Source organism: Arachis stenosperma, chromosome 6 (assembly GCF_014773155.1).
Source record: "Arachis stenosperma cultivar V10309 chromosome 6, arast.V10309.gnm1.PFL2, whole genome shotgun sequence".
NCBI lineage: Eukaryota > Viridiplantae > Streptophyta > Magnoliopsida > Fabales > Fabaceae > Arachis > Arachis stenosperma.
The window spans coordinates 142,338,944-142,348,258 of NC_080382.1; the positions used below are offsets into that span (position 1 = coordinate 142,338,944).

Here is a 9,315-nt window from a genome sequence, read left to right on the forward strand (position 1 = left end):
AAAGAAATCTTTTTGGTAATAAAATTAATAAAAAATTATGACTAATCAGACCGGTCTCAACAAAATTAAAAAATAAATGTCAACTAATATATATATCAATACTAAATCTATTCTAATGTTTTTTAAGTTACAACTCTGTTAGGAATACATATGAAATGAACTATGAATAATTGAATAGTTAAATTATAGTATAAATAATGATTCATTATTTATGTAAATATACAAAAATAATAGAAAAGAATATATATATATTTGAATATATATCCAATGCAAAATTTTTTAGAAGACTATTTGAATATATACCCTAAAATAATAGAAAAAAAAATAAATAACAATTAGGTTCCTAAAGATTTTGACTTCGAATTAATTAATCTCTGAAGAAAAAAAAAATACCAATTTGTTCCTCAACAATAGTAAGCAGTAGACACATGATGTTCATCTATCAATGCATCACGTAAAACTGAATGGTGATGCTTATATGTATCGTTACGTATCTATTGTGATGTGTTTATTCATGAAAGATCGTCATGTAGATAACAACTTTTGGAATAAAACTTCACCTATTTTGATAGGATTTGTAATAAATAGATATCGTTTCTATACTCATGTGGCAACAACGGATCAATATGCACCATTGTAGATAATAAAATACATGAACAACTCCATTTCATTTTATACTATTTATTGACAGAAGGACATACATGTCTAATGTTTGTTATTGTGGAGGACCTAATTGATACATTTTTTTCTAAGGACTAATTAGTCTAAGGTCGAAATCTTCGATGATCTAATTGTCACTTTATCCTAAAAAAATAATGTTTGTCAATTAGTAAGGACAAATCGATCTCTGACTTTTTGCTCCGCAGACATTTAAGTATCTAAAAATTTAAAAATACATTTAAGTTATTGATCTCTTCAAAATTTGGACATATTAATCAGTGTGTCTAATTATTTCCATTTTAAAAAATATCTCATATATGCATCCGTATCAACCAGGTCAGTACAATGAGAATCACGCTTAATTTTTCTGTTGGGTCTGACAAACTCAAGTGAACATGAGAAATAAATATATCCAGATTTTAAAAAAAATTAAAAATTTAAATGTATTTTTAAATTCTCAAGAATTTAAATGTTTGCCCTAAAAAATCAAAAACTTATTAGCTCTTTTCGTTTTTTTTTAATATACTCGATTACTAATCATCCGGCATGAATAGGCCGATCAACTTTGGGCTGGGCTACTAGATATCTTGATAACTTAATCGGCCGTACTTTTGTGCTTTTAATCTTTATTAATTAATTAATTATTGGTCATATACCAAAAAAAATTTTGATTATTGTAATTTGAAAAACAGTTTATTTACTTTGCCTTTTTTTTTTTCCACTCGAAAGTTACTAATCAATTTATTTTAGTACATCTTTAATATCTGAGCTAGGGGTGCACATGGGCCGGGTGAAGCCGGGTTTGATGTGACCCAGACCCGGCCCGAAATATACACCGGGTCTATTTATTAGACTCGAACCCGACCCTAGACCCGATGAAACCAATACACTTTCAGGCCACAATTATACCGGGTGAAAACCGGGTGAAAACCGGGCCGTTAACATTACATTACGTTGATACCTTCTTGTAAACTAGCATGTAAAAATATCCAAATTTCCAAGGCTCCAACCATTAGTTAACATGGTAAAATTCACTTAGAAAAATATAACAAGAACCAACCATTCTTCAAAATTAAAGCATAACCACAATAAATACTAATATTGTCTAATAATACCAAATATTTAAATCAATACAAATAACACAATCTTATGTATTAGTCTAAAATCTTATGCATTCTAAACATAAAACATTAACTTATAGTCTTATAATGACTAATAACATAAAATATTAAGGTTTACAATACTTAAATTCCACGTAAGAATAGTCATGATCCATGACTAATAACACAAAATATTAATTGTATATGATGACCGGGCCACCGGGCCGACTTCGGGTGACCCGAGCTATAGCCCAGACCCGACCCGAAATAATGACCGGGTCTATTTTTGAGACCCGTACCCGACCCTAAACCCGATGAAATCACTCCAAATTAGTTCCTAAAGTGTTCAGGACCGGGCCGGGCCTTCGGGCCGGGCCGGGTCTGTGCACCCCTAATCTGAGCTAATGCATCAAAGCTATGGTCACTTTTTAAATGATTATGCACGTCCAACCAAAGAAGATGTAACAAGTGTAATATCAATGCAAAAATCAATAATATTTACTAACAAAAAAAACAGTAATAACACATTGTTCTCGTAATATATTATCAATATAAATGATCGATCAAATCTTTTTAACAATTTAAGATATATGAAAAATATACAAAATCTATGTATCAAATCAGAACTAAATTTGAAATCAGTTATAATTGAGATAAAAAATTTGATTCACTAATAAAAGATTGTTTTTTCTTAAACTATTAAAAAATATCAGCACTCTGTAAAAACTACATAACAATAGAATAAACCGAACGAATTACTTTTGTTACCTTTTCATGGAATTCACCTCTTCTTCTTTGCAAATCACTCCCATTAAAGACCCAGCCATACCACAAGAGTTTTATTTTGGTGATTGCTTCTCCATCATCTTCAATTGCACCAAAAAAATTGATCCAAATTATCGAATGCTCAAACCCAACTCCTGGGGTTCACTTTTATAATTGAAAGCAATATAATTGTTACTAACCAAAAAAAAAGCAATATAATTGTTTTCATCCAAAAAAAGCAGAAGTAAGTCTCAAAGTGGTCCCTGAAGTTATCCTCGAACCTCATAGTGATCCCTGAAGTTAAAAATTATTCATATTCATCCCTGAAGTTGCACTCCGGGACTCAGACTCATCCTTCCGACCAATTTCGTCCAGCTGGCGCAACCGGAAAGCTGATTTGGACTCGTTGGTGACACACTGTCCGCACAATGGCTAGCTGACATGGCGACATAAACTGTTTTGACTCAATTTGATCCCCAAATTGAGGTTAAAAACCCTAATCCCCAATTAACTCTCTTCTCTTGAAAGCCAAAATTTAATTTATCATTTGTCAAAACCAAGAGCTTCTGCAGCATCACAGACCAGCTTTCTTCATCTTCTTTTGATTTCGGAAGATATGAAAGGCAATATGCAAGTTTCTGGATGTATAATTCCAAGCAGAAGACAGTATACATCAGGATAAGAACATTTTAAATTTGTTGTCTTTATCAGAGAAAATTTCCTCCAACAAGTGCCAACTAATGAACAAAATAGACATTAAACTAGAAAATGAAAATAAATGGGGAAAACACTCATCAAGGAGGGCTCGCCTGCTCGGAGAAATATTAATGCAAAAAGGCTGCTTTTTTCTAAATTGCAGTCATGGCAGCGCCATAACAAAATGGCGTGGCAGATTTTGAACCCGCCAAGAAGCTGTCGTGGCAGCTTCGCCACAGCATTGCTTTCACCGCAGTTGACCCTCCTCCGCTCCAAGTGGTTTTGCTTTTCCAACTTTCCCTCTTTTTTCAAGACTGTTCTGTTACAAAACATTTTTTTTTTTTTCTTTTTCTCTTTGTTCCTCTCTTCCATTCCCTCTCTATGACTCAATTTATGAACCTCTCTTCTTCTATGTCCTTTGTTTTCTGGTGTTTCTTTTGAGTTTTTAGTATTTGACTATGCCATAGTTGTCATTTAACCTCTATCTTATGTCTTTAAATGTATACCACATTTCTTTCTTGGATTCTTCTACTGGATACCTTTTCTGTACCTCTCTTAAAAACTACAGGACTCTGTTAGGTCACAAAAATGGCTGCAACAAGCATAAGCAGGGAAATACATCCTCTTAAAAATCTTCTGTAATACCATCTGTGCACTGTTATATTTACAATATAATCATATCATAGAACAGGCTCTTTGAAATTTGATGAAACCATTACCTTTGCAATATCAGGACTGCATTCGTTGGACTCTTTGGACAAAAGTTTTATAGCAATAGCACATTCAATCTGCATAATTTCACATCACAAATAAAATCATTAACACGTCAGTAAGAAAACTCTAATGCTTTTCAGGTACAGTTTTTCTACTGATAAAAGCTACAAACTAACCAGAAACGCATACAAATATGACATCACCAATTGTTTTAATCTTTTAAGGCATAGAGATGTAATGATCTTGCATTAGAATAGAAAAATCTAGTTCAACATAAATGCATATGTAGGTGTAAAACACAACCACAATCAACGTCTAAAGGAAACTGTTTAACAATAAATTTAATATGAAAATAAAAATGGATTAGAACTATTTCATAAACATAATTCTATTTGATGAAATCATGTCCTTTTGTCAAAATCATCAAAATTTGAATGCTTACTGGTCAAGTTTTTTCAAGCTACATATACATTAGAATAAAGCATGTAACCAATGTTAGAAGGGAAATAGCAACTTACACTTTCATAATGATTCTAATTAATAGTAACTTACACTTTCACAAATGATACACGAGAAATTTTACAGAAGATCATATCCCATTAAGATAATTTGTAATTTTTCATATCCTGTTATCGGCTCTAAAACGCGAATATCTGTTTCTATTCATTCTCCTCATGATGCTTCAGAATGATCGTGAGTTGTTGGAGCTCCCAACTGCGTTGCTCGCGCTAGCCATAACGTGTGGTTTTTGAAGATGGAGAAGACACTGTAGGAGAAGCAACAGAGAAGAGTCACCTCTGGTGCGATAGAGAAGAGAGGAGAAGAGAATCAATTGGGGATTATGGTTTTTAACTTCAATTTGAGGACCAAATTGAGTCAAAACAGCTTATGTCGCCACGTCAGCTAGCCGTTGTGCTGACAGCGTGTCACCAACGAGTCCAAATCAACTTTCCGATTGCGCCAGCTGGACGAAATTGGCCGGAAGGACGAGTTTGAGTCCCGGAGTACAACTTCAGGGATGAATATGAGTAATTTTTAACTTCAAGGATCACTATGAGGCTCGAGGGTAACTTCAGGGACCACTTTGAGGTTTATCTCAAAAAGACGCATCATCTTTCTTTAAATTATCTGTTTTCTTTCCATTGTCATTGTCATCATGATTTTTTGCTATAGATTGACAAACTCTTCGGTAACTTCAAACTCACGTTAAAAGATAGCTTTTTAGAAATGGCATTTTTCTTGTGAAAAGATTTTGACTTTTTAATTTTTAATTTTGTGGGCGGAAGAGGTAATTCCTTCTCCAACAAATTATTATCCTTATTGTTTGTTTTTACTATGAAGTTTGACATTTGAGGCCGATCCGGCGACACCATGCCCGACACAACTTCTGAGGTTCAATCCGGAGAAGTTGCATTCATCAAAAGACTTGGGCCAGTTGGATTCTGAGATTCCTTGGATGCTTTTTTTTCTTCTAAATCTAACACTACATAGAGTTGTGATTATAGCCATGGTTGCAATCAAACCTAAAAAGTAAAAGGAAAAATATGCAAATGGTTTTGTCAATGAAATGTTTTGCAGGGACCCTTCTTCCCATCACCTAAAATAAAAAATAAAAAAAAATGGAAGGGGGTCTATGCAATTTTAATACCACTATCACTATAATGTGTTTTTCTCAAAGTTCCGAAAACCAAACCGGTCATTAAACCGTTTTAGTTATTGATTCATTGATTTATTGGTCCAATCGGCCTAACCGTGATTTAAACAAAAAAAAAAAGTTTTATAATATAATAATAAATAAATTATAAATAAACATCCTAAATATCTTTCAAATTTAAAACCCTACGTAAAATATCACCAACGAAATGTAATTAATCATCAAAATATGCAATAACTTGCTGCAAATTTGTTGACAATTAACATAATTATACTTCCATTAAAAATAGCTGGATTGAATTACAATGCACAAGTTAAAGATAGAGAATATTGCCTTAATGTAGCTTAGTCAAAAAGTAAAACAAAAAATGATAGTGTTGCACAATAAACACACAACAGAGCCCGAAACAAAAACACAACAAAGCCTTAAACAAAAAGAATCCAACACGGAGGAGGGGTAGCAAGTCGGCGGAGATCAATAACAGGGACAGTGCAACCAAACAATGAAAACAGAATTTTGTTTATGTAACAAAACAACCAAAACATGAATCATAAAATCACTAATTGCAAATTTTTTCTTCATAAGAACAGAACAATGAAAACATGAAGCATATAATAAATCAAAAGATCACCAACTGCAAATCTTTTAATAATAACAGAAGGTAGAACAGTGAAAAATGAAGAAAGATTAGTAGTTTTCAACCCAATTTTAACAAAGCTCATCACAATGATTAACAACAACAACAAAAAAAAAAAGCAATGAAGGAATAGTGAATCAATAACATAGGCAGTGCAAATTCAAGAAACTTTAATAAAATTTAACTACAGAAACAGACAGTAAAGCAGTAATAGAGTTATCAATTTAAAATTTATCATCAAATACATTCAGTGAGCAAAACCAATCAACCAAGTACTGACTGGGCATTCGGAAAAATAAAAAGAATAAAAAGAACATCTAAATCAAGCAAAAACACAACAACAATAGGAACATTTAAAACAAAGCAACCCAAAAAAAATCTAAAAATCACCATTGCTGAAAACAATGATTTGATCCGTGTATGCTCAAAGAATTAAAAGCTAAGCTTACAGGAAAGTGAAGAATACCAAAACTAAAGAACCTTCAATCACAGCTTAAATCAAGAACAGAAAATCACAACAAAAATAAAAAAAATTAATTAGAAGTAACAGAAGAACAACAGAACAACAACACAAGAACAACTAGCAAATTAACAAATTCACAATAACAGTTAAAATTTACCAGAAGAACACTAATGCATGTGGAATCATCATGCTAATATGTTTTCTGCAAAGATGCTATTTGTGCAGCTAAACTTTCCTAATTACTAAGATCCAATTATTCTAATTTCACATGCAATCAACTTACTAAGTTTCTAAAAGCTAGAAATTATAAAACCAACCAGAAATATGGTTAACGCATTTCATCAAACATGTTGAGTGCGGTAAAATTAAAACAAAATAAGAGAATTCAAAGCTTAATATCAATGTGATAGAGAAGAGAACATAACTATTGTAACTTTAATTCAGTCTATGAAAAATCCGAACCACTACCAAATCAAATAGTTACTTATTGTAATAGAAATTAGAAGTTGCAGAGTTTGAAGCAGAGTATTGGTGTTGTGTAAGTGAATTGTCTGGTGTCGGGTTTAGGAAACTCACGACGGCGACAAAAGAGAGCAGTTCGACGGCTAGGAGGAGCGCGCGGGTTGGTCGCGGTGTTTGAAGCAGAGCAACGTGGCTTCCAGACGAACACGAATGCGAACTCGAACAGTGAACGGCGAGTGAACGCGAACAGTGAACACCGAGCGAACGTGAATGGCGAAGAACGCGAACGAAGACGCGAACGTGAACGGCAGACAAACGGCGACGGAAGCGCGGCTGAGTAGACAAAGACGACGGACGCCGAGCTCGAGGAAGCAGCCGCGATCGGTGACAGCGAACAGGGGTTGAAGACTTGGATCACGAGGGAAGCTAGATAGACGGACGGATGGCGAACTTTGAGTGCGACGGACGCGGCAGTATGCCACTCCTTGCGGCGGTGGTGTAGGCTTACAGTGAAAGGTTTTGTTGGCTGGGGTTGTGTGATTTGATTTCTTTCTGAATGAAAGAAAGAAAGGGGAAAGAGTTTCCGTTTTTGTGTAAACCGGGCGGATTCCGGTTCAACGAATCATTAGTTAAAAATAATTTTGTACATTTAATTTCATTGATCTAAAATCAAAATATTTTTATTCATTTTTAATTTTTTACATATAATTAATTGTGGACACCTATTTTAACTAATCAACACGATGTATTCATATTCATACAAAACAACTTTTATTTTTGGATAAATTATATGAATAAATTGATTGAGAATTAATATTAAGTAGATGTTTTAAATTAAATTGTGTTATATAATTGTCTCATTTGTAACTCAATATAAGTGAAATTATTTAAATTTAATTTATAATAAATAAATATAATTTATCGAGTCATCAAAGAAATGTAATTTATCCTAAAATAAATTAAATTTAAATCAAGTTTTAATTTAATTATCTTATCTTTAATATTTAATATATAATTATGATAATTATCTTATCTTTAAAATATTTGAATTAAGTTATTTTATCTTATCTTTTAGTTAGTTTGTTAGAGTACTATTTAAACACCATTTCTATAATTTTATTGTGTCATTCTTTTTCTTACTCTCTTCCAACTTTTCTATTGGGACTTTAATACTTCAAATTTATTAATCTTCCTAATCTCCCATTAACTTCTTATAATACGTTTCCATGGAATTCCTCTCTTCTTCTTTGCAAATCAATCCCATTGAAGAAGAGTTTTATTTCGGTGATTGCTTCTCGATCATCTTCAATTGCACCAAAAAATTGATCCAAATTATTGAAAGCTCAAATCCAGCTGCTGAGGTTCAGTCTTCTTGTACTACAAGTACAGCCAGGGAAGCAATTTTGGTTCCTTCAGAGATCCTATGTAGTGGTACTCCACTCACACACCTCAGCAGAGAAGACACAATCTTGTTACAAGAAATCTGTTCTTCACTAAGTGTGTCCCCTGAGCTATTAGACCAAATTTTATCTAACATAGTCGAAACTGCAAGAAGGTGTGACTCCAACACGCGGGAGATTGTTGTCAACCTTCATGTTACCTCCTACAATGTTGTTCAAGATTCTGATGAGCAAGATGATGATGCTGAATGCGCCATTTGTTTGGAGAAGTTTGACCATGGTAATGAAGATTCAAGCGTAGAAATTGTTCGTACAAACTGCAAGCATGTTTTTCATGATGGCTGCTTGCTCCGCTGGCTCCGACGCTGTGCCAACTGTGAGTCGCCATATTCTTGCCCATTGTGCCGCAGCATCATATTTCAAACTTGAGAGATAGATGATGAATAGGTTCATCTTCACCATGCTATATTCCACTTAATTACCAGGCTTACCACTACAACTTCAAGGAACCTTTCTTTTCTTGTGTTCCGTAGGGTTCTTTAATTTGTTTTAATTATGTAGCATTATTATCCTAATTGTTAAAAAAAATGTGAATAAATAGTTATTTTAAAAGTATAATTCTAATACTTGTTTTGTTAAATCAGTCTCTGTACATTAAGTTCAGTTAATTTGTCATGTTATTCTGAATTTTATTAAACTTAAGTGTTTTCGAAGATAATTATCAATCGCCTTCGTGTCTTTTTGCACCTTTTTTTTTCTTTTCT

The 9,315-nt window shown here is 33.1% G+C and overlaps 1 protein-coding gene and 1 long non-coding RNA gene across 3 annotated transcripts; one reads left to right on the top strand and one right to left on the bottom strand.

The window, feature by feature from the left end:
- Window positions 1-799: 799 nt before the first annotated feature.
- On the bottom strand, window positions 800-7,694 carry LOC130933103 (uncharacterized). 2 transcript variants are annotated; one of them, XR_009067613.1, is made up of 4 exons: window positions 7,266-7,694; window positions 3,941-4,009; window positions 2,726-3,163; window positions 800-2,626 (listed from the first exon to the last, which is right to left on the bottom strand). It is a non-coding gene; the product is annotated as an uncharacterized LOC130933103 (long non-coding RNA). The 2 variants fall into 2 exon arrangements; XR_009067612.1 differs by having other exon boundaries at window positions 800-3,163.
- Window positions 7,695-8,377: 683 nt separating this feature from the next.
- LOC130934874 (probable E3 ubiquitin-protein ligase RHY1A) lies at window positions 8,378-8,980 on the top strand. Its single transcript, XM_057864399.1, has one exon. The coding sequence runs from the start codon at window positions 8,378-8,380 to the stop codon at window positions 8,978-8,980; it is 603 nt and encodes a 200-aa protein (XP_057720382.1).
- Window positions 8,981-9,315: the final 335 nt, after the last annotated feature.

Coding starts and splice junctions, on each gene's coding strand:
- LOC130934874 (XM_057864399.1), top strand. CDS start 8,378: ATGGAATTCCTCTCTTCTTCTTTGCAAATCAATCCCATTGAAGAAGAG.